Below are 25,662 nucleotides of genomic sequence, written 5' to 3'. Positions count from 1 at the left end.
AGTACGGGCACATGAAGGTAGATTGTCCGAAAAGGAAGGAGAAATCAGAATCACAGGAGCAACAAAATGATCGTGCGAATGTAGCTGATGCAGATTCTTCAAGTGATGCCGAGATCGTTCTTGCAGTATCCGACTCTTACGCTGGTGGGAGATGGATTCTTGATACGGGAGCTACATTTCATATAAGTACTTCGAAAGATGCATTCTCAACATACGAGAAGCATTCTGGTTCAGTACTAATGGGAAATGACCACGCATGTCAAGTCATGGGGATTGGCACAGTTCGTATAAAGATGTTTGACGGTATTGTTAGAACTCTAACTGATGTTCGGCACATTCCAGAAATGAAGAAAAATTTGATCTCTTTGAGTACGTTGGACAAGAAAGGCTTTCGGTACTCTGCTGAAGGTGGAGTTCTCAAGGTATTCTCGGGTGCTTTGACTGTGATACGTGGTAATTTGGAGCGGGGCCTTTACTTCCTCGATGGTTCCTCGGTTACAGGTGTTGCGGGAGTGTCATCATCAGATGATCTAGATTCTGACACCACGAAGTTATGGCATATGCGGCTCGGGCATATGAGCGAGAGAGGCTTATCGGTGCTAAGCAAACGAGGATTATTGTCTGGGCAGTGTACAGGAAAGTTGAATTTCTGTGAGCACTGCGTCTTCGGTAAGCAGACTCGGGTAAAGTTCAGCACTGGGATTCACAAGACAAAAGGCACAGTGGATTACTTCCATTCTGACCTTTGGGGGCCTTCTCCGACAATTTCTAAAGGTGGTTACAGATATCTGCTTACCTTTATCGATGATTACTCGAGAAAGGTTTGGGTGTATTTTCTGAAGAGCAAGTATGAGGTTCTCATCAACTTCAAGCAATTTAAAGCTTTGATCGAAAATCAAACAGGAAAGAAGATCAAGCGATTCCGGACGGATAATGGCTTGGAGTTTTGCTCAGGTGAATTCAATGAGTTCTGCAAAAATGAAGGAATAGTGAGACACCGCACTGTTCGTCGAACACCACAACAAAATGGAGTTGCAGAACGCATGAATAGAACTCTCTTGGAGCGAGCTCGTTGCATGCGATCAAATGCTGGGCTCGGTGAAGAATTTTGGGCTGAAGCTGTTAATACTGCTTGTTATTTGGTTAACAGATCTCCATCAACAGCTATTGAGCTGAAGACTCCTGAGGAAGTATGGTCTGGTTCTCCTGCTGATTACTCTGGTTTAAGAGTGTTTGGCTGCCCTGCGTATGCTCATGTAAATGAGGGAAAACTCAAACCGAGGGCGAAGAAATGCATATTTCTTGGATACGGCCAAGGGGTGAAAGGATACAGGTTGTGGTGTCCTGATCCGGTTTCGTCCAAGTTCATCATCAGCAGAGATGTGACTTTTGATGAGTCATCCATGCTTCGATCCACCACAAATTCCCGGGAAAAGGAGGTGTCAGATAGAATGGGAGATCACGGTGTTGAGAAGCAGGTGGAGTGTCAGGTGGACGCTCCAATTCCTACGGAAGGTACTTCAGTCCAGGATGATCAAGTTGAGGTGCAAGATTCCGATGAAGATGAGTCACCTCAAGAAAAACCATATAGCATTGCCACTGGAAGAACGAAGAGACAAATCAAACCAAATCCGCGTTACGCTAATCTGGTGTCTTTCGCGCTCAGTGTGGCGGAGTCCATTGGTATAGAACCTTCCAGTTATAATGAGGCTGTCACGTGTGATGAGTCGGCACAGTGGGCAATTGCTATGAGTGAGGAGATAGAATCTCTTCACAAGAACCATACTTGGGAGTTGGTTAAGCCGCCAAGTAACCAGAAGATAGTTGGTTGCAAATGGGTCTTCAAGAAAAAGGAAGGCATCCTAGGGGTTGAAGCAACTAGATTCAAGGCACGATTGGTTGCTAAAGGCTTCACTCAGAAAGAGGGGATTGACTACAATGAAGTTTTCTCCCCAGTCGTAAAGCATTCTTCCATTCGTGTATTACTTGCCATGGTGGCCAAGTCTGATCTAGAACTTGAGCAGCTTGACGTAAAAACGGCATTCTTGCATGGTGAGCTCGAGGAAACAATCTACATGCGTCAACCAGAGGGTTTTACAGTTCCTGGTAAAGAAGACCATGTCTGTCTATTAAAGAAGTCTTTATATGGATTGAAACAATCCCCAAGGCAGTGGTACAAGCGGTTTGATAGCTTCATGATTCAGCATGGTTACACAAGATGTGACTATGATGCTTGTGTCTATCATCGGAAGCTCTCAGATGGTTCGCACATTTATTTGTTGCTGTATGTTGATGACATGTTAATTGCTTCCAAAAACATGTCGGAAATCAACAAGTTAAAGTCGCAGTTGAGTGGTGAGTTCGAGATGAAGGATCTGGGTGCTGCCAAGAAAATTTTGGGCATGGATATTCACAGAGATCGCAAGGCGGGCAAGCTTCGTGTGTCGCAGAAGAACTACATTGAAAAGGTTCTTCAACGCTTCGGCATGGATAAAGCGAAAACTGTGAGTACTCCGTTGGCACCACATTTCAAACTCTCTGCAGAGTTGTCACCACAATCTGATGAAGAAAAGCAGCAAATGTCTCACATTCCATACTCGAGTGCAGTTGGAAGCGTGATGTATGCAATGGTTTGCACTCGTCCAGACATTTCACATGCAGTTAGTGTGGTCAGCAGATACATGAGTTGTCCTGGCAAGGAACACTGGCAGGCCGTGAAATGGATTCTCAGGTACTTGAGAGGTTCTGCAGATTTATGCTTGGTATATGATCAGAGTGACTGCACTAGCAGTGTCACGGGCTATGTGGACTCTGATTATGCTGGAGATCTGGACAAAAGAAGATCTCTGACGGGTTATGTTTTCACTTATTCTGGAGGAGCCATTAGTTGGAAAGCTGTGTTACAGTCTACCGTAGCCTTATCTACGACTGAGGCGGAATATATGGCGTTAGCAGAAGCAGTGAAAGAAGCATTGTGGATGAAAGGTCTAGTAAGCAGTTTGGGTTTACAACAGGATTTCACTGTTGTATTTTGCGATAGCCAGAGTGCCATACATCTGACTAAAAATCAGATGTTTCATGAACGGACCAAACACATTGATGTCAGATATCATTTTGTTCGGGAACATGTTACGCAAGGTGACATTGTTATCAGCAAGGTTGCTACCGAGAAGAATCCTGCAGATATGTTAACTAAGGTGATCCCTGCATATAAGTTCAAGCATTGCTTGGACTTGATAGGTATTCGGGTTTGATTAGCGCCAGAGAGGCGTTTGGAAGAGGTGATCCAGTTCGAGGAATTCACTATGATGTTCAGCTTGGTAAATTTCAAGCCAAGGTGGAGATTTGTTAAGAAATGGCTTAAAATTGGTAGTGGATTGTTGTTGTTGGTAGTGGGTTGTTGGTGGTAGTGGATTAGTGGATGGTTGTTGGTGTCCATTTTCAACCACAAATCTTTGCCAAAGTTTTGGACAATTATGTCCTTGAACTCTCTTATAAATAGAGAGGTTCATTAGCCATATTCATCATCCCAAACCAAGAGAGAGCAAAGCTTGTTCTTTGAAAGCTAGGATTTTAGCTTTCGGGTTTTCTATAGGGGTTTAGAGTTGTGAGGTTCTCGGGTTGTGTCTTGAGTGTAAAACACTTGTAATCTTCATCTTGTTATAGTGAAATTTCTTTTCGCCTCTGCCCGTGGACGTAGGCATTAAAGCCGAACCACGTAAATCCTTGTGTTCACTTTTTTTTTTTCGTTCCGGTCAATTTACTTGTAGTCATATCGGAGTTCTCGAATCGATCCTTTCCGCAACATATATGATACGAACTCGTTTCGGAATGATTCGAGTCGTTTAGATTGCCCGATCGTGAAGTGAGTAAGGATAAGTTTGTTTCAGTTAAATGAAACAAAATACGATAAATGGCTTCAAACAATGGTAGTAGGTAAAGTGGTTAAGTAAATAATGGATAATTTGGCTAAGACCGAGAATGAACCAACAATATTAGATTGTTGACCCGAGTCTCAAAATGGCTCTTAGGTGATTTACGGTTTAAAGAAAACAGCAAGGACCTTGACCCACTATCAAAAGTGATAGGAACCAAATGTATATGAACGCCACACCAAAAGTGATAAGTTCGGTTTAAACAAAAGAAAGAATGATGCCACAAGAAAACTTGATAAGTCAATTCAATCTCGAAAGAACAAGGAGAATTGGAAATCTCACAATTTTCAAATTTAGCATAAATTCAGCAAAAAGTTTTTTTTTACAATGAGCTGATTACAAGTATTTATAGTGCTAGATGAGGCCTAGCCGAATAGTCACTTTTGTTCAGCTTAATGAGCTAATAATGAGCTGAAATTAACTTAGTCACTAAGCACAAACTCTTGAAATTCTAGGCCTAAATAACAGCAACTATCAATAAGATCATTTAATGTTCTAATTCAGTTGATTTAATAAGCTTGAATGCTTAGATTTCATTCTTGAGCAGCCAAAAAGTTTAGGAAAAGCTTTAAATTCTCCTTTAAATGATGTATAATGCTCTCCTTAAAATAATGTAATAGCCCCTTGTATGTAACCGATTCCAAATGAATAGTCGCATTTAACACTTTGTAACAGCCCTTGTACATAACTGTTTCCAACTGATTAGTCACCTACAAACAAACACATTAAAAACACATTAAACACATTTTAACACATATTAGACTTAATAAGCTTAATTAATTAACAGTAAATAAACACATTTAACACTTAACTGAATTTAATAAACTTAAAAACACATGCAACAATAAATTATTCCAGCAACTAAATTAATTAAGATGAGTAATATATTCCAACAACTTAATTAACTAAGATTAACTCAATTAATCTAAGATGAGTAATTTATTCTAGGAACTAAATACTTATTCCAGCAAATTAAAAATGGGTTGAAGTTAAGCTAAATGAGCTTGGGTTGAACTAGACGAGCTTGAAGAAGCTAGAATTGAGCTCATTGAGCTGAAATTAAGCTTCATTTTGCACTTGGGCCCCTAGAGTTTAGGCCAATTCTGAGGTCGTCGAGTCGTATCGAAACATGATGCGGCCGGGATCACATCAATATATTTTACAAATCATTAATAAATTTTAGAATCTAGAAACACTTGGTTAAAAGGAATGGAATATTGTTGGTACTATATTAATATTTTTTATATAAATATTAAAATTTCATTTAAATAATTATGCAATAATGATGTATTGTGACCTCCTAAGCTTTCTCCAACCTTGATTGATAGCTTGCTTCAACAAATCCTTCAACTTAACCCTCAATTGAGTGGGCAACCAACACTAGATAATCTCGGTATTGCAATCTTGCTAATGTTTAAGGCTGAAGCTCAAAAATTTGCTAACATTTGCACCGGAAATCTTTCTCAATTGATGCCCGTAGAAGTAGTCATTTTCTACTCCCCCTGCTCTAATTTCCATACAAGTCTTTGTACCATATGCAATTCTTTGTTTGATAATTCCCACATTAGTCCCTCAACTATGTCCACCATTAAATACTACATCCATTCAGGACACTCAATTTCTGCATATTATTTCGGACTTCACCAAACATCTCAAAATTTACTATCCATGCATCGGAATTGTTCCATTACAGACACCGGAGTTTTTACGATACGCTAAAACACTATTTTCACAATGATTTGTTTACATAACTATTCAATTAGAGCCAAGTTTATGTAAAATAATCTGTGCACCATGCTGTGGACGAAGCGTTACCATGCTGCAAGGAGAGTGAGCATAGGAAGGGGAAAGCTCGAACCAGAAGCGTTGGAGAATCATGGCCACCGCCATTTTGGCTTCCATCATAGCAAAATTCTGGCCAATGCAGATCCTAGGACCCCATCCGAATGGCAGAAACGTGACTTGACTCTTTGTTGCTTTGGAAACCCCTTCCGCGAACCGCTCTGGCTTAAATTCCCGTGCGTCATCGCCCCAAAGATCTTTGTCATGGTGGATCAGCAGGATCGGAACCGAAATTTCTGTTCCTGCTGGTAACAACAAATTTCCCAGTTTTATTTCTTTTGGAACGGAACGTCCTAGCTCAGTCGCTGATGGGTACAGCCTTAGAACCTCGTACAATATCATTGTTACCTGTAGAATTAGCGAAAAAAGAAACCAAATTTTTGAGTTGTCGACCTCATTGATCGGACCTTCAAAAGACATGCTAGGGACTTACAACTTTGAGGCGATTAAGGCCATCGGCATCAGGTTTACTGTCACCCAAAACATGCAAAACCTCCTCTCTTGCTTTACTTTGCCAATCGGGATACCTTGCTAATAAAACCATAGTCCACACCAGTAAGACCGAAGTGGTCTCCTGGCCAGCAAAGTAAAACAGCTTGCATTCCTCAATCACATCCTCAATGCTCATCCCCTTTTTCTTTGCTTCCATTTCTCTGATATTGGATTCCACAAGTATGTCCAACAAGTCCTCATTGCTCTCTTCCCCTGCTTTAATTGCCTGCTCTCTTCTTTTTATCATTTCCCTGAGCGACTCTTTTATGTCTTTGTGTTTCATCTTCACCTCCCTGTTTGTCTTTGTGGGCAAAAACCTTCAAGGAAACAAACACGAATTTAGCCAATTCCAACATTTGCAACCTTTTTCAAGTAAATTGAGGGTTACCTCCATCCTGGAATGTAAACAGTTTGTAGTAATTTGATTCTGAGAACGAGTTGGTCATCTAGTAATTGGAAAATTCGTCTGCCTTCTTCGAAGCTGCTTCCAAAAGCAGATCGGGAAATCACATCTCTTGTCAAATCTACAAGATAAGGCCACACATCTAACTCACTGTATCCTTCTGTACACACCATCTTCTCCCATTTGCTTAACATGTCACAACAACTTTGATAAAATGCTGGCAACATATTCTGCATCCAATCATTTCTAAATCAGAAAAGCATAGATTTAAGTATGATGTTTTCTGTAAATTAAGTCTTAAGTACCCATCACTATTCTATACCTTCAACTTATCTTGATGAAATGAAGGGTTTATGATTTTTCTACGTTTGCTCCATCGGTCTCCTTCGAGGTTAACAAGGCCGCTTACAAGCAAAGTAAGCAGTGGATTGGTACGTACCTTCTGGAAGTCATTAAATTTGGTAAATATTTCTCTTATTTTTTCAGGGTCCATAATGTTCACCCTTTGTCTTGGACCAATCCACGTAAATGAATTCTTTCCTGCATTTCCTCCCAATAAATTCCATTCATAAATAACAAAGAATTATCATAAATTGAAGATTACATAAAAAAAACATACCATACTGGTTGACAGTTTGATGAAGAAAAGGAGCAACATAAGGCCCAATATCATCGCTAAGAGGCATAGGTTTGGCTCTTGTTTGTCTGCTCATAGTTGAGAGCTCTTTTATGTCTCCAGAAAGGAACCTGTAAGGATTCCCTGCAAAACCCTGTTGTCTCAAGCACCTTTCGAGCCTCTTTGGGGCCAACCATACCCAGTTTAAAGCTCTCCATCCCCATATCATTAATAAACCAACAACAAGCAATGAGACCAAATCTCTAATTACATGGTAAACTTCCATATTTCTAGTATGAGAGAATTGTGTCTTCAAACTAAGGTGTTTGTTGAAGCTGAAGCTCAAGTTTACTCACCTATCTATGAATGAACTTAACCAGAGGAAGTTTGAAAATATATTTATAGGTAGATCTAGAATATAGTAAAAATAAAAATCTGAATCGATGATAAATACAGGTGATGAGAATCTAGGTTGAGGTGTTGAAGCATAAGGCGAGGTGACATTTGTTTTTCTCTATGATGATAAATAGCTAAAAATATTTTTTTTTAAAGTTAACAATTTAATTTTTGGAAAACATATATATTTGTTTTTTTGTTCTAGTTTTTGTTCTGGGCCAAATATGATCCGGAAAACTGAATATAATGAGAGAAAATAAATAAATTTAAATTCACAATTTATAAATTAAGATAAATTGAAGTAAAATTTTAAATTTATATTTCCAGTCGAATAAATTTTAATCGATATAAATTATGTTAATAGCAGACAATGATTCAATTATAATCCAACCTGATCTATAAACACATTTATTATAAAAAAAAGAAATTAATAAAAAAATAAGATTAGAATAAAAAACCACCAACTTCCAAAGAATTGAAGGAGCTTAAGAAAGTAAAGTTTAATCTTATTATTATTTACCAACAAAATAATGACAAAAGTATTTGTTGTGAATTATCACAAACAATAACTCACTGGAAATAAAATAAATTAAAACAAAAGAGGGGTTGGTGGCTGTTATGAAATTCATTATTACTGATCCGTATCCGATTACTCAATTGGGTCTTAATCCGTATTCTGTGTGGTTTGTACTTTGTGTTCGCAGGACATATATTCACATATTTTATGAGACCGCATGATGGTTCATACCATTATATAGGTGAATTCACATTTAAAAACACGTGTTAACCTTAAAATAGGATATATGTTGACATGCATAAGAACCTAGTTACGATGTCACGTCCATAAACAATAACTATATTATATAAATGTATAATTTAACCCTGTTAAAGAAGACACATACTCTAAAATATTCAACATCAGTATCAAGGGTGAAGCCTGAACAATATATTAGGGGCCCAATGAAATTTTTATTTTTTATAGTCTATATATTTATAATTTTTAAAAGATTAAATTAAATTTTTTAATTTTTAAAAAATTTAAAGATTCAAATAACAAATATAAATTTTAGGGGGCGGGGACATGCGGGTATATTATATGCATCTCAGTCAAAAGAGGTTTGCTTGACCACCCAACAACTTCAATTATTGCACAAAAAATTATAGTAATTGTAACAAGAGAGGCCCGCACCATCACCATCACCAGCATCTTAAAAACATGGCTGTTTAAGAATATTAAAATATTATAACGTAATATTATTAAATATGCATATTTAATTAATTATATTTAATAATACAATAAATTATTAATAAAACTTATCATTGAATAAATTATTTAATATTAAATTTTTTATTTTAATAATTAATTTAAGTAATAATAATTTAAATTTTAATATTTTAATATATTATTGAAAAATATTTATATTAATATTTTAATTATAAAAAATATGATTATATGTAGCTTTATTAATATATTTAATTTTAATTAAATTTTAATTAAACAAGATTTTTTTATTACGTATATATATGATATTAATTATTACAAAATATTGTCTTATCATAAAATAAATTTTAATTGTCAAAAGAAAATACTAATATAATTTTTTTGTAACAAATATATTTATGTTATGTTTGTTTCACTAAAAATAACTTTAAGAAAATGATTTAAAAAAAGTTTTCCAACAACGAATAAAATTTTAACACAATAAAATATCATCTATTTCGAAAAACCAATCCATTTTTCAAAAATAATTTTTTGAAAGTTGTTCCAAGTGAAATAAACAAAAACTTAGTTTTTAATTTCACTGCAAAATTAAAGATAAGATAAGTAAGTTTGGCAGCTTGGTTTACCCAGACTAGTTTTTGTACTTTCTTCGATCAAAGACTCATTTGGTGTCTGTTGGAGCTGCATTTTTTACAGTAGCTAGTAGACTTGAAAATTTTAATGTTTATGGTTTGATTTCGTTTGAGATACTATAGCTTCGGGTTTTCAACTTTTAAAGTCAGTCACTATTCGGGTCGTATTCTCAACATTTCTCTTTAGCTTGTCTGAGATTATTTATTGATAGCCTTTGTTGAGTTATAAACTCTTATTGTAACTTTGTGTTGTAATATTGTAGCAATGTATTATTATTATTATTATTATTATTATTATTATTATTATTATTATTATTATGGTGAAGCTTTTGATAGATTTTTAAGTCCCATTATTATTTTTCATGTAAAGTATTAAGAAAAAATCATGCCGAAAACTCCAATATGTTGTTTTTGCAAGATAAAAACATAAAACTATAATAAGAGCATATTACTCCAACAAAAGCTATCACCAAGTTGCATTATTTCTTTCCAAGCATTCATTGAGTGCCTTTGCCCAAGACTCAAAAATTATATTAAATTACTTTTCATTTTCATTTTAATATTGATTTCTTATTAGTATCGTTATCTAAAATTAGAATTTTATCCAGCTCGGGTTTAAAATTAATTTTTAATTATATTTTTATATTTTAAAATTTGTAATTATCATTTTTAATAATGATGTTTTTAAGGTTCAAAACATGTTTTCTCTTCTTAAAAATGTAATAGTATATAATCATTACATTTAGGGCTTGTTAATACTATATTAATAAATTTTATTTAAATATTAGAATTACATTTAAATAATTATGCATTGTGACCTCCTAAGCTTTCTCCAACCTTGATTGATATCTTAGCTTGCTTCACCAAATCTTTCTACTCAACCCTCAATTGAGTGGGCAATCAACAGTAGATAAGACTGAATCTCAAAGAAATGCAAAGCGAGGGCAGCTCTGATCTAGAGGTGAGTATGGGCCGGATTGGGTTTAAGTCGGGCTTGACTAAAAATTTAGGCCCATTTGCTAAGCCCATGCCTGGTTTGGCCCAAAAAATGGGCTTAAAATTTTGCTCAAGCCCGACCTGAATAAAAATGCTAAAATCTGGGCCTGACTCGGCTCGGCCATATTAATTTTTATATAATTTTAATATATATAATACATCCAAAATACTAAAAACATCAAAATAAATATTTCCCAATAAATTGAAAATAAATTTTAAAAAATATGTATACTTAAATAACACTAAGATAGATGCAACTTAACAAGCAAATGTCTCTAAAATAATAACAAAATTAACAAATGTCTTTAAAATAATAACAAAATTAACAATAAAATAAGTTTTATACAATATCCAAAAAATAACAACAAAATAGTAGCAGCATAATAGTAAAATGGTAGCAAAATAGGGAGAAAATAATATTTAAAAATCAAATTTTTTTGTCCTTTAGTGAATTAGGATTGGGCCGGGCCCGGGGCCAAAAATGCCTTACCCAATGCCCGGCCCATTTTTCAACGGGCCTTATATTTTTTTGTCCAAGCCCATTTTTTGAGCCTATATTTTTGCCCAAATCTCTCACATTTCGGGCCGAGTAGCCCGACCCATGCTCACCTCTACTCTAACCCTTTGAAGATAGAATAATTATGTTTTGAAACATAAAAAGAAATTATAATTCAACTCCAAAATGATATTTAAAAATTATAAAAATATATGCCAAACAAATTATATAACCCAAAAAAATCTTTTACTAGCTTCCTCTCCTTTCATTTTGTTCATTATGTTTCTTGTCCAAATGTTACCAAAATGATTCACTCCTCTTTGCTCCCTACATTCAGCTGTACACATCCCATACATTAGTGGGATTCTTGTCTTTTACATTTCCATGACACCTACCCTACGTATCTTCAGTTAAATCATATTTTGGACACTTAGGGTGAGTTTGGATGGGCGATTAAGTGCAGTGCAGTGCGTTTAGCTTATTTTTTGTCTTACGCTACAGTGTTGCTATAGTATCTAATCTAACCGCCACCGCTATTTTTATACTAACCGCAAGTAAACGCACCGCCCATCCAAACGTATCTTTACCCAACATCTATCTATTTATCGTTGAGTGTTTTTCTTGAGTCTTTTAGATGGTGGTATTTATTTATTTATATTGTTTAGTGATCGAGTCGGAAGTTGGCAGGGGCTTTGGCCACTCTAAAATAGAAAACTTTTCATATAAACTTTTTATATTTTATAAAATTTTAAATTAGAAATGATAAAATTGTACTTTGATCCCAAAAATTTATAAAAATTTAATTTAATCATTTAAAAATTAAAAAGAAATAAACTATTAAAATAGTGAAATTTAATTTTTATTTTTGTAAAAATATATAATTTAATTCTGACCCCTCAGAAATAATTTTTTGGCTCCGCAATTGATACTATTAATTAATATGATATATTAGGTAGATTCCATACACATAGACACGTATCATATTCTAAACATAAAACATTTTTATGCGGTCCCAATGCACGATCTCACATGTGACTTTGTAGGAAACTATAGATATCTTTCTGTGAACACCTATTATCATGCAAACTCATCTACAAGCTCAATATAACCTGAACCTATTCGAATTTTGGGCCGGTGATAACAACTATAATAACCACCATAATAGTTTTTTTTTTACCACTAAGAGTAATCATCCCATCATTGGTTCCCTTCCACACATCAACCATGAGGTTTAATTGTCATTCCTTCTTTAAAACAAATCCCTTAAACTAATAATACATTTGTACTTTAAATCTTTCTAAATTGATGCCCGAAGCAAAGTAGTAATTTTCAACTCGCCCTGCTCTAATTTCCATACAAGTCTTTGTACCATATGCAATTATTTGTTTGATAATTACCACATTAGTCCCTCAACTATGTCCACCATTAAATACTACATCCATTCAAGACACTCAATTTCTGCATATTATTTCGGACTTCACCAAACATCTCAAGATTTACTATCCATGCATCGGAATTGTACCATTACAGGCAGACTTTGACGATACACTAAAACACTATATTTTCACAAAGATTTGTTTACATAACAATTCAATTACAGCCAAGTTTTTGTAAAATTATCTGTGCACCATGCTGTGGACGAAGAGTTGCCATGTTGTAAGGAGAGTAAGCATAGGAAGAGGAAAGCTCGAACCAGAAGCGTTGGAGAATCATAGCCATCGCCATTTTGGTTCCCATCATGGCAAAGTTTTGGCCAATGCAGATCCTAGGACCCCATCCGAATGGCAGAAACGTGACTTGACTCTTTGTTGCTTAGGAAACCCCTTCCGTGAACCGCTGTGGCTTAAATTCCCGTGCGTCGTCGCCCCAAAGATCTTTGTCATGGTGGATCTGCAGGATTGGAACCGAAACGTCTGTTCCTGCTGGTAACAACAAATTTCCCAGTTTTATTTCTTTTGGAACGGAACGTCCTAGTTCAATCACTGGTGGGTACAGCCTTAGAACCTCGTACAATATCATTGTTAACTGTAGAATTAGCGAAACAAAGAAACCAAGTTTTTGAGTTGTCGACCTCAGAGATCGGGCCTTCAAGAGACATGCTAGGGACTTACAACTTTGAGACGATTAAGGCCATCAGCATCAGGTTTACTGTCACCCAAAACATGCAAAACCTCCTCTCTTGCTTTACTTTGCCAATCGGGATACCTTGCTAATAAAACCATAGTCCACACCAGCAAGACCGAAGTGGTCTTTTGGTCAGCAAAGTAAAACAGCTTGCATTCCTCAATCACATCCTCAATGCTCATCCCCATATTCTTTGCTTCCATTTCTATGATATTGGATTCCACAAGTATGTCCAACAAGTCCTCATTGCTCTCTTCCCCTGCTTTAATTGCCTTCTCCCTTCTCTTTATCATTTCCCTAAGCGACTCTTTTATGTCTGTGTTTCATCTTCATCTCCCTGTTTGTCTTTGTTGGCAAAAACCTTCAAGAAAACAAACACGAATTTAGCGAATTCCAACATTTGCAACCTTTTTCAAGTAAATTAAATTGAGGGTTACCTCCATCCTGGAATGTAAACAGTTTGTATTAATTTGATTGTGAGAACGAGTTGGTCCTCTAGTAATTGGAAAATTCGTCTAGCTGCTTCCAAAAGCAGATCGGGAAATCACATCTCTTGTCAAATCTACAAGATAAGGCCACACATCTAACTCACTGTATCCTTCTGTACACACCATCTTCTCCCATTTGCTTAACATGTCACAACAACTTTGATAAAATGCTGGCAACATATTCTGCATCCAATCATTTCTAAATCAGAAAAGCATAGATTTAAGTATGATGTTTTCTGTAAATTAAGTCTAAGTACCCATCACTATTCTATACCTTCAACTTATCTTGATGAAATGAAGGGTTATGATTTTTCTATGCTTGCTCCATCGATCTCCTTCGAGGTTAACAAGGCCGCTTACAAGCAAATTAAGCAGTGGATTGGTACGTACCTTCTGGAAGTCATTAAATTTGTTAAGTATTTCTCTTATTTTTCAGGGTCCGTAATGTTCACCCTTGATCTTGGACCAATCCACGTAAATGAATTCTTCCCAGCATTTCCTCCCAATAAATTCCATACATAAATAGCAAAGAATTATCATAAATTGCAGATTAAATTAAAAAACATACCATACTGGTTGACGGTTTGATGTTGAAAAGGAACAACATAAGGCCCAATATCATCACTAAGAGGCATAGGTTTGGCTCTTGTTTGTATGCTTATAGTGAAGAGCTCTTTTATGTCGCCAGAAACGAACCTGTAAGGATTCCCTGCAAAACCCTGTTGTCTCAAGTAGAGGTGATCATTGGTTGGGCTACCCAGTCCGGCCTGACGGCTCACCCGAAAAATAGGAAGTTTCGGGTAAAAATATAAGCCTAAAATATGGATTTTGACAAAAAACGAGGTCTGTTTAGAAAACGGACCAGCCCCGAGTAAAACTTTTTTGGCCCGAGTTCGACCCGGCCCGAATTATATATTAAATATATATTTTTATTTTTAATTAAATATACTTTTTAATCAAATATATATATTAAATATATAGTTTTTTGGTGTTGTAAAATTTAATATGGGCCGGGCTTAGGCTTAACAATTTTCTTTTGAACCGAACTTAGACAAATTTTTAAGCTCATATTTCGAGTCGGGCCCAGTCCAGGCCTAAAAAATGGGCCTAAAAATTTGCCTGGACCTCTAGTTTCAAGCACGTTTCGAGCCTCTTTGGGGCCAGCCATACCCAGTTCAAAGCTCTCCATCCCCGTATCATTAATAACCCAACAATGAGCCTAAATCTCTAATTGCAAGGTAAACGTCCATGTCGTTTTTAGTATGGGAGAACTGTGTCTTCAAATTAAGGTGTTTGTGGAATGCTGAAGCTCAAGTTTACTCGCTAACGTCCAAAGAATTGAAGGAGCTTAAGAAAGTAAAGTTTAATCTTATTATCATTTACCAACAAAATAATGATAAAAACATTTGTTGCAAATTTATCATAAACAATAACTCATTAGAAAAGAGGGGATAGTGAATGTTCTGATATTCATTATTACCTATCCGTTATTCAATTACTCAATTGGTCTTGATTTGTACTTTTTATTGTTCGTACTTTGTGTTCGCACGATATGTGTTTGTATATTTCATGAGACCGCATGATGGATTCATACTATTATATAGGTGAATCCATATCTAAAAATACATATTAACTCCAGAGTAGGATACATATTGACATACATATAAACTTATCTACAATATTATGTTTATAAATATTAATCATATTATATAAATATATAATTTAACCCTTTTAAAGACGACACACTCTAAAACCCTAACAATATATTACATGCATCCCACTTAAAAATATTGTAATTGTAACAAGGGGGCCTGCACCATCACCATCACCACCATCTTTAAAACATGGTTGTTTAAAAATATTAAAATATTAGTAATAAATATTATAACATAATATTATTAAACATACATATTTAATTATTTATATTTAATAATATAATAAATTATTAATATAACTTATCATTGGATAAATTATTTAATATTACATTTTTATTTTAATAATTAATCTTAGTAATAATAAATTTAAATTTTAAATATTCTTCAATATATTATTGAAAAATATTTATATTAATATTTTAATTATATAAAATATGATTAAATGTAGCTTTATTAATATATTTAATTGAAATTAAATTTTAATTAGACATGATTTATTATTAAGTATATATGATATTAATTATTATAAAATATTACCTTATCACAAAATATATTTTAATTGTCAAAAGAAAATATTAATATAATATTTTATAACAAATATATTTATGATATATTTGTTTCACTAAAAATAATTCTAAGAAAATGATTTAAATTTTTTTTGCAAACAACGAATAAAATTTTAACACAATAAAATATCATCTATTTTGAAAATTCAATCCATTTTTCAAAATTAACTTTTTGAAAGTTGTTCTAAGTACAAAACCTTAGTTTTGAATTTCACAGCAAATTAAAGATAAGATAAAAAGTAAGTTTGGCAGCTTGATTTAGCTAGACTAGTTTTCGTATTTTCTTCGATCATAGGTTCATTTGGTGTCTGTTGGAGCTGAATTTTTTGCAGTATCTAGTAGACTCGAAAAATTTAATGTTTATGGTTTGATTTTGTTTGGGATATTATAACTTTGGGTTTTCAATTTTTAAAGTTAATCACTATTCGAGTGGTACTCTCAACATTTCTCTTTAATTTATTTGAGATTATTTATTGATAGCCTTTGTTGAGTTATAAGCTCTTATTGTAACTTTATGTTGAAGTCTTGTAGCAATGTTATTTATTTATTTATTATAGTGAAACTTTTGGCAGACTTTTAAGTCCAATGATTTTTTTTCACGTAAAGCATAGGGTATAAAGTTCATGAAACTTGAAAATCCACCGAAAGTTCCACTACGTAAAAAAAAAGCATATAACTCCAACAAAAGCTATCACCAAGTTGCATTATTTCTTTCCATGCATTCATTGAGTGACTTTGTCCTAGAGGTGTTCATGGCCGGGCGGCCCAGTCCGGCCCAACGGTTCGCCCGAAATATGAGAGATTCGGGTAGAAATATAGGCCCAAAATATGGGTTTGGGTAAAAAATGAGTCCCGTTTAGAAAACAGGCCGGGCCTTGGGCGCCACTTTTTTGGCCCGGGCCTGGCCCGGCCCGAATATATAATAAATATATATATTTTTTAAAAATTTTAAAATATTTTTAAAATACTTTTTTTATTTTTTTATTTTCAAAATAAATTTTTGGTGTTTATTAAAAAAAATGAGTCGGGCCGGGCCGGGCTAGGCCTAGACAAAATTTTAGGCCCATATTTGGGTCGGGCCGAGCCCGAGCCTAGGATGCGGGCCAAAATTTTTCCCAAACCCGGCCCAGCCCGGCCCATGAGCACCTCTACTTTGCCCAAGACTCAAAAATTCAATATTCAGGTCCAATTTTATTATATTAAATTAAGATAAATTTTAATTTAAATATTGATTTGTTGTTGGTATCATTAATTAAATTTAGAATTTTATTCATCTCGGGTTTAAAATTATTTTTTTATTATATTAAAAATATTTTTTATATTTCAAGATTTGTGATAATGTTTTTAGTAACATCGTTTTTAAAGTTCAAGCATGTTTTCTCTTATTGAAAATTTAATAGTATATGATGATTACATTTAATGCTTGTTGATACTATATTAATAAAAATTTTATTTTAATATTAGAATTACATTTAAATAATTATGCACACCTTGATTGATAGCTTAGCTTGCTTCACCAAATATTTCTACTCAACCCTCTATTGAGTGGGCAATCAAAAGTAAATAAGGCTGAATCTCAAAGAAATGCAAAACGAGGATAGCTCTGACCTAAAGGTAATACAAAATTTTAGGTCCATTTTCTAGTGTAGGACCCAATTCAAAATATGGGCTTAAAAATTTGTTTAAGTCCGGCCCAAAAGAAAATTACTAGGCCCGAGCCCGGTCTGGTCCAACCCATATTAATTTTTTAGCTTATTTCAATAAATAAAAAATTTTAAAACAAATATTAAAATAAAAAATAAATAAAAAATGAGACTAAAATAATTCTTAAAACAATACACAAATTAAAAATATAATAAAAAGTAGTTATATTAAAATTGAAACAAATTAGAACTAAAATAATAACCAAATTAATAATAAAACAAAAGTATATTTGATTAAAAATAAAAATATATATATATTTAATATATAATTTAGGTCAGGTCTGGGCCCAAAAAGTTTTACCCGAGGCCCGGCCCATTTTCTAAACGGGCCTCTTTTTTTGCTCAAATTCATATTTCGAGCCTATATTTTTACCCAAACCTTCCTATTTTTCGGGTGGATCGTCAGGCTGGGCCGAATAGCTCAACCCATTATCATCTCTACTTTAACCATCTAAAAATAGAATAATTTTGTTTTAACTCCTTAAAATTTATACAATTTTAAGATAATATATAAAAAAAATTATAATTCAAGTCCAAAATGATATTTAAAAATTATAAAAATATATGCCAAACAAATTATATGACCCAAAAAATTTCTTTTACTAGCTTCCTCTCCTTCCATTTTGTTCATTATGTTTCTTGTCCCAATGTTACCAAAATGATTCACTCCTCTTTTTGCTCCCTACATTCAACTGTACACATCCCATTAGTAGTATTCTTGTATTCACATTTCCGTGACACCTACCCCATGTATCTTCACTTAAATCATATTTTGGACACTTGTCCAACATCTATCTATTTATCATTTGTCAGTGTTTTTCTTTGAGTTTTTTTTTATGGTGATATTTATTTATATGATATGGGTATTGTTTAGTAGCTGAGCCGGGAGTTGGTAGAAGCTCTGGTCCCTCTAAAATAGAAATTTTTTTTATTTAAGTATTTTTATTATGCAAACTTGATCCGTGAACTCATCTTACAAGCTCGATATAATCCGACGTGAACCCATTCGAATTTTAAGCCGATGATAACAAGTATAATAACCTCCACAATAGTTTTTTTTACCACTAAGAATAATCATCCCATCATCGGTTCCCTTCCACAAATCAACCATGAGGTTTAATTGTCATTCCCTCTTTAAAACAAATCCCTTAACTAATAACACATTTGTACTTTAAATCTTTCTAAATTGATGCCCAAAGCAGAGTAGTCATTTTCAACTCCCCCTGCTTTAATTTCCATGTAAGTCTTTGTACCGAATTATTTGATTGATAATTACCACACTCAATTTCTGCATATTATTTCGGACTTCACCAACCATCTCAAACTTTACTATTCATGCATCGAATTTGTACCATTACAGACACCGGACTTTGACGATAAACTAAAACGCTATGTTTTCACAAAGATTTGTTTACATAACAATTCAATTACAGCCAAGTTTATGTAAAATTATCTGTGCACCATGCTGTGGACGAAGAGTTGCCCTGCCGTAAGGAGAGTGAGCATAGGAAGGGGAAAGCTCGAACCAGAAGCGTTGGAGAATCATAGCCATCGCCAATTTGGCTTCCATCATAGCAAAATTTTGGCCAATACAGATCCTAGGACCCCATCCGAATGGCAGAAACGTGACTTGACTCTTTGTTGCTTTGGAAACCCCTTCCGCGAACCGCTCTGGCTTAAATTCCCGTGCGTCATCGCCCCAAAGATCTTTGTCATGGTGGATCAGCAGGATCGGAACCGAAACTTCTGTTCCTACTGGTAACAACAAATTCCCCAGTTTTATTTCTTTTGGAACGGAACGTTCTAGCTCAACCACCGGTGGGTACAGCCTTAGAACCTCGTACAATATCATTGTTACCTGTAGAATTAGCGAAAAAAGAAACAAAGTTTTTGAGTTGTCGACCTCATTGATCGGACCTTCAAAAGACATGCTAGGGACTTACAACTTTGAGACGATTAAGGCCATCAGCGTCAGGTTTACTGTCACCCAAAACATGCAAAACCTCCTCTCTTGCTTTACTTTGCCAATCGGGATACCTTGCTAATAAAACCATAGTCCACACCAGTAAGACCGAAGTGGTCTCTTGGCCAGCTAAGTAAAACAGCTTGCATTCCTCAATCACATCCTCAATGCTCATCCCCATATTCTTTGCTTCCATTTCTCTGATATTGGATTCCACAAGTATGTCCAACAAGTCCTCATTGCTCTCTTCCCCTGCTTTAATTGCCTTCTCCCTTCTCTTTATCATTTCCATAAGCAACTCTTTTATGTCCCTGTGTTTCATCTTCATCTCCCTGTTTGTCTTCGTTGGCAAAAACCTTCAAGAAAACAAACACGAATTTAGCCAATTCCAACATTTGCAACCTTTTTCAAGTAAATTAAGTTGACGGTTACCTCCATCCTGGAATGTAAACAGTTTGTATTAATTTGATTATGTGAACGAGTTGGTCCTCTAGTAATTGGAAAATTCGTTTGCCTTCTTCGAAGCTGCTTCCAAAAGCAGATCGGGAAATCACATCTCTTGTCAAATCTACGAGATAAGGCCACACATCTAACTCACTGTATCCTTTTGTACACACCATCTTCTCCCATTTGCTTAACATGTCACTACAACTTTGATAAAATGCTGGCAACATATTCTGCATCCAATTATTTCTAAATCAGGAAAGCATAGGTTAAGTATGATGTTTTCTGTAAAGTCTGATTACCCATCACTATTCTATACCTTCAACTTATCTTGATGAAATGCAGGGTTTATGATTTTTCTACGCTTGCTCCATCGGTCTCCGTCGAGGTTAGCAAGGCCGCTTACAAGCAAATTAAGCAGTGGATTGGTATGTATCTTCTGGAAGTCATTAAATTTGTTAAGTATTTCTCTTATTTTTTCAGGGTCCGTAATGTTCACCCTTGGTCTTGGACCAAACCACGTAAATGAATTCTTTCCTGCATTTCCTCCCAATAAATTCCATACATAAATAACAAAGAATTATCATAAATTGCAGATTAAACAAAAAAAACATACCATACAGGTTAGCAGTTTGATGTTGAAAAGGAACAACATAAGGCCCAATATCATCACTAAGAGGCATAGGTTTGGCTCTTGTTTGTCTGCTCATAGTTGAGAGCTCTTTTATGTCACCAGAAAGGAACCTGTAAGGATTCCCTGCAAAACCCTGTTGTCTCAAGCAGCTTTCGAGCCTTTTTGGGGCCAGCCATACCCAGTTTAAAGTTCTGCATCCCCATATCATTAATAACCCAACAAAAAGCAATGAAACCAAATCTCTAATTACAAGGTAAACTTCCATGTCATTTTTAGTATGAGAGAACTGTGTCTTCAAATTAAGGTGTTTGTGGAAAGCTGAAGCTCAAGTTTACTCACCTCTATCCCTTTTATAAGCCCCTTTATAAAGGACAGATACTGGTAAGAATAAAATTGAATCATTGAGATTACTATTAACCAATTTATTTGTTTTTTTTTTTTAGAAATGATAGTAAGTTGACTATCAATGAACTTAACCAGAGGAAGTTTGAAGATATATTTTTAGGTAGTTCTGGAATTTGAATCGATGATAAATACAGGTGATGAGAGTCTAGTTTGTGGTGTCGAAGCATGAGGCGTGGTGACGTCACCTTTTTTTCTCTATGATGATAAATAGCTAAAAATATATTTTTTAAATAGTTAAAAATTTAATTTTAGTAAGTTTGATGTTGGTGCTAAAAAATATAATTCTTAACAACATTGCTAATGAAAAATAGTTTAAATGTTAATTTAAATATAAAATATAATGAGGAAAAAAATAAGTTTGAATTAACCATTTATAAATACAAATAAATTGAAGTAAAATTTAAATTTTATATTTTTAGTTATAAATTTTAAGCGACATAAATTATATTAATACCATACAATTACTCAACTATAATAAAAAAATCACCAACGTCCAAGGAATTGGAGCTTAAGAAAGTAAAGCTTAATCTTATTATCATTCACCAACAAAATAATGACAAAAACATTTGTTGCAAATTATCATAAACAATAACTTACTGGAAATAAAATAAAATAAAGGGAGGGAGGGGGGGGGGAGCATATACATATTATTTGGGAACCTATACATCTCTCAGTCAAAAGAGGTGTGCTTTCTCACCCACCAGCTTTAATTGTTGCACTAAGAATAATTGTAATTGTAGCAAGAAGGGCCTGCACAAGCACCATCACCAACATCGTTAAAACATGGCTGTTTTAAAGCTTAACTAAAATTTTCCTTTTCTTAATGGTGTTTAACAGGAGGGATGGCAATCGAGTAAGACAGGATAGCTGTTCTTTTTGTTTTTTTGGCTTGCCATCAATTGACTCGATTGCCATAGAAAGGACAAAGAATACAAGGGATATCTACGTTAGATAATGACTTAAAGTAGAGGGAAGAAAAAAAAAACAGAAGCGAGAATGATGGAAAGGAAAGTTCTTAGAAAGGACAAAGAATACAAGGGATGTTCCAACTAGACTTTGTGGACAGTATCCAATCAGGGTTTATAACCATTGAGTGATTCCGAATATTAACAAAAAAATGTGTAATCTTGATAAGGAAATTATAAATTGACACTTCAATTGTACATATCGTAACCCAATTGAACACGATTTCTAAACATGAAACATATACAGACATCGACCCGATTGTGCATGTAGTAGATAACATATGCAAGCACTGGCCTTGGTTTTCTATCATTCTTACAAAATCAAAATTTTCAATTTTTTTTAACATTTTAAACTTTTTTTTTTTTAACAATCCAATCTTTGTAGTTTAACTTATATTTGCATTGAAGATAAAACATGTACAAATACATAAGATACATATATATATAATGGTTAAATTGATGATCCATACAAGGCAGGAAGGATGGCTTTCATAAAATTGGAAAAGAAAAAGTACTGATAGAAAAGATACTCACGGCAATTGTGCAAGCAATATATCCTGCTTTCTCTCTGTCGTCTATCCTTGCACAAAGTAAAACAAAGAATCTAATATACCAGGGAAGGCCCCCAATGAAGAAACCAATGATGAACCTTCAAAGCAGCATACTTATTATTGGAACCCACCATTGTTTGAAAAGTCAAATGGGGTGGGCACCGAAAGTAGAAAGTAATATTGGTTGGCAAGTTGGGTTAAAAGTTAGCATGAGATAATTGCAATTTTGGTCCCTAATTGTATAGGGACATTGCAAGTTGATCCTTGAACCTCAATTATAAATAGGCCTAACCATTGCTTACTTTCTTCATCCCATAATTGTCATTCTCTACTTAAAGCATTATTCTCTCTCTCTATTTGTAAATTTCACTTGTAATTTTTGAAGTGAAATATATTTGGTAGTGCCCGAGGACGTAGGCAAAATTTGCTGAACCTCGTTAAAATTCTGGTGTTCTTTATTATTTGTTTTGCATATTTTGTGAATGTGATTGTAGTGATTTATTGTGCTATTAAATTACGGTAGAGGGATATTCTGGCTAGGAAAGACTTGGTATTTAAGTGATCTTCGTGATCTACCTCTCTTTCCTGGGAATTGAACTTAGTGTGATTTTTCAGTACAATAATTTTACTCTTTCACACGCTTCCGCGCAACAATTGGTACCAGAGCCAGGTTCATACTTGGGGAATACGACCGTTTACGGTACTATTCCCGTATACGGCACTATTCACGTATGCGGTACTATTCACGTATATGGTACTATTCACATATACTATACTATTCACGTATACGGTACTGTTCACGTATACAGTAGTTGGGATTGAGGAGAAAAATGGCAGCAGCATCGTCATCAGCAAAGACTACTGTGACAAATGCAAAATTTGAAGTAGAGAAATTTGACGGTACCAATAATTTTGGTATGTGGCAATGTGAGATCCTGGATGTCTTATGTCAGCAAGAGCTAGATATAGCCCTTGAAGAAAAACCTGACAAGATGGATGACAAGGAGTGGGCCAAGATCAATAGACAGGCGTGTGGTACAATCCGCTTATGTTTGGCCAAAGAGCAGAAGTACTCTGTCATGAGGAAGACATCAGCGAAGAAATTATGGGATGAAGAAAGTAAGCAATGGTTAGGCCTATTTATAGTTGAGGTTCAAGGATCAACTTGCAATGTCCCTATACAATTAGGGACCAAAATTGCAATTATCCCATGCCAACTTTTAACCCAACTTGCCAACCAATATTACTTTCTACTTTCGGTGCCCACCCCATTTGACTTTTCAAACAATGGTGGGTTCCAATAATCTCCACCTTGAAGATTTGATTACGATAATCTTATCTTCACACAATTCTTTCTGCTTTTGACAACAATACTTGATAGTGCCTTCTTCAACTGTTTGAACTTGATTAATATCCTGCAAGTTTAACAGTTGAAGAAGGCACTATCAAGTATTGTTGTCAAAAGCAGAAAGAATTGTGTGAAGATAAGATTATCGTAATCAAATCTTCAAGGTGGAGATTATTAGAACCCACCATTGTTTGAAAAGTCAAATGGGGTGGCACCGAAAGTAGAAAGTAATATTGGTTGGCAAGTTGGGTTAAAAGTTGGCATGGGATAATTGCAATTTTGGTCCCTAATTGTATAGGGACATTGCAAGTTGATCCTTGAACCTCAACTATAAATAGGCCTAACCATTGCTTACTTTCTTCATCCCATAATTGCCATTCTCTACTTAAGGCATTATTCTCTCTCTCTATTTGTAAATTTCACTTGTAATTTTTGAAGTGAAATATATTTGGTAGTGCCCGAGGACGTAGGCAAAATTTGCTGAACCTCGTTAAAATTCTGGTGTTCTTTATTATTTGTTTTGCATATTTTGTGAATGTGATTGTAGTGATTTATTGTGCTATTAAATTACGATAGAGGGATATTCTGGCTAGGAAAGACTTGGTATTTAAGTGATCTTTGTGATCTACCTCTCTTTCCTGGGAATTGAACTTAGTGTGATTTTTCAGTACAATAATTTTACTCTTTCACACGCTTCCGCGCAACACTTATTAAACAAGAAAGTTCAAAATTCATAAAAATATATTAATGGAAGCTGCGAGTACAGAAAATAACGACCAATATAATAACAAAATATCATGCAAACTTGTAGAAAATCATGCATGGTAAAGTAGTATACATCCAAAACAATTTCCGTATTTTGGGGTATGTACCAGTCTTTACTTAACAATACCGTCATGGAAATGGGAACTTTAAGGTGACATGAAGACATAAACATTTCACCTGTGTATTACACGAGGCTGCTAAGTAGAATGGCACTAAATCCAGCCATTTCAAGTATGAATGTGAAAGTGGTATATATAGTTTAACAAGTAGCAACGTGAAATACCATCTAAGTATGACAGCCAGCTCAACAATCTAATTATGATATAAAGTAAACCCAATATGAATTCACAGGTTTCTTATAACATTTCATCCAATATGATTGGATATCTCCATCGAAATAGTGCATTATATTAACTTCCATTTGTCCAAACTGTAAACTACAAAACTCCCTCTTTTTCTTTTAAAGAAATGGCAATTAGAGATAATGGAAAATGATTTGCTTAAGTTAAAGCATAATGATATATCCATCAAGTTGCTACTTATTTTACTTCATATGTAAAGAACTCTTTAAAAACAAAGAAAACTATGTACACTTACAAGAACCATCCGAATCCAATGCCACAGCACGGTAGCTTATCTCTTACAGGTGTTCCTTTAGCAACATCATAACCTTGATATTAAAGATATCACGGAAGAAACCTCAACATGAATTAAAAATTTTGATCAACATAAAGCACGCTTTGTTAAATTGGATGAACATTCATTTTAACTCATGTAACATTGTTTTCGATACAATTATATACAAGAAACCAAACTTGACACAATATACCACTCTTACACTGTTCTAGTTATTCAGATCCATGAAGCATACCATTCTAACTCTTCACATAAATTTTAGAAACCTAAGGTTTTCTTCAAGTTGAAGGTTACCGGATTGTCAAAACACCATGATTAACCCCTGACACTTTTACATATTTTATATATTTGGTTTATGAATTAATGACATATCATATATATATAA

General features: G+C 34.5%; 2 protein-coding genes, 1 long non-coding RNA gene and 1 pseudogene across 4 annotated transcripts; all 4 read right to left on the bottom strand.

Moving 5' to 3' along the window:
- Nucleotides 1-4,204: 4,204 nt before the first annotated feature.
- Nucleotides 4,205-7,837, bottom strand: LOC107955610 (cytochrome P450 CYP72A219). 2 transcript variants are annotated; one of them, XM_016891406.2, is made up of 6 exons: nt 7,292-7,782; nt 6,995-7,212; nt 6,658-6,902; nt 6,211-6,586; nt 5,751-6,125; nt 4,205-4,645 (listed from the first exon to the last, which is right to left on the bottom strand). In XM_016891406.2, the coding sequence occupies exons 1-6, from the start codon at nt 7,572-7,574 to the stop codon at nt 4,469-4,471; spliced, it is 1,674 nt and encodes a 557-aa protein (XP_016746895.2). In that variant the 5' UTR covers nt 7,575-7,782; the 3' UTR covers nt 4,205-4,468. The 2 variants fall into 2 exon arrangements, with proteins under 2 accessions (XP_016746895.2, XP_040942746.1); XM_041086812.1 differs by lacking the exon at nt 4,205-4,645 and having other exon boundaries at nt 5,575-6,125; nt 7,292-7,837.
- Nucleotides 7,838-12,494: 4,657 nt separating this feature from the next.
- LOC107956373 (cytochrome P450 72A15-like) lies at nt 12,495-13,825 on the bottom strand (annotated as a pseudogene).
- A 5,047-nt stretch (nt 13,826-18,872) lies between these two features.
- LOC107955612 (cytochrome P450 72A15) lies at nt 18,873-21,164 on the bottom strand. The gene is made up of 5 exons (XM_016891409.2): nt 20,590-21,164; nt 20,293-20,510; nt 19,962-20,206; nt 19,510-19,885; nt 18,873-19,424 (listed from the first exon to the last, which is right to left on the bottom strand). Exons 1-5 carry the CDS (start codon nt 20,870-20,872, stop codon nt 18,990-18,992), a joined length of 1,557 nt encoding a protein of 518 aa, XP_016746898.2. The 5' UTR covers nt 20,873-21,164; the 3' UTR covers nt 18,873-18,989.
- A 356-nt stretch (nt 21,165-21,520) lies between these two features.
- On the bottom strand, nt 21,521-25,312 carry LOC107956371 (uncharacterized). Its single transcript, XR_005909186.1, has 3 exons — nt 25,239-25,312; nt 22,512-22,626; nt 21,521-21,762 (listed from the first exon to the last, which is right to left on the bottom strand). It is a non-coding gene; the product is annotated as an uncharacterized lncRNA (long non-coding RNA).
- Between the last annotated feature and the right edge of the window lie 350 nt (nt 25,313-25,662).

This window comes from Gossypium hirsutum, chromosome D01 (genome assembly GCF_007990345.1).
Source record: "Gossypium hirsutum isolate 1008001.06 chromosome D01, Gossypium_hirsutum_v2.1, whole genome shotgun sequence".
Classification (NCBI taxonomy): Eukaryota; Viridiplantae; Streptophyta; class Magnoliopsida; order Malvales; family Malvaceae; genus Gossypium; species Gossypium hirsutum.
This window is presented reverse-complemented; position numbering and strand designations above follow the sequence as displayed.

Coding starts and splice junctions, on each gene's coding strand:
- LOC107955610 (XM_016891406.2), bottom strand. CDS start 7,574: ATGGAAGTTTACCATGTAATTAGAGATTTGGTCTCATTGCTTGTTGTT. Junction 6,903..6,994: donor TTCATCAAGATAAGTTGAAG/GTATAGAATAGT, acceptor GATTGGATGCAG/AATATGTTGCCAGCATTTTA. Junction 4,646..5,750: donor CTCACTCTCCTTGCAGCATG/GTAACGCTTCGT, acceptor GTTTGTTTGTAG/GTGACTAATCAGTTGGAAAC.
- LOC107955612 (XM_016891409.2), bottom strand. CDS start 20,872: ATGGAAGTTTACCTTGTAATTAGAGATTTGGTTTCATTGCTTTTTGTT. Junction 20,511..20,589: donor TCAAACTGCTAACCTGTATG/GTATGTTTTTTT, acceptor GAGGAAATGCAG/GAAAGAATTCATTTACGTGG. Junction 19,425..19,509: donor GCCTTAATCGTCTCAAAGTT/GTAAGTCCCTAG, acceptor CTAATTCTACAG/GTAACAATGATATTGTACGA.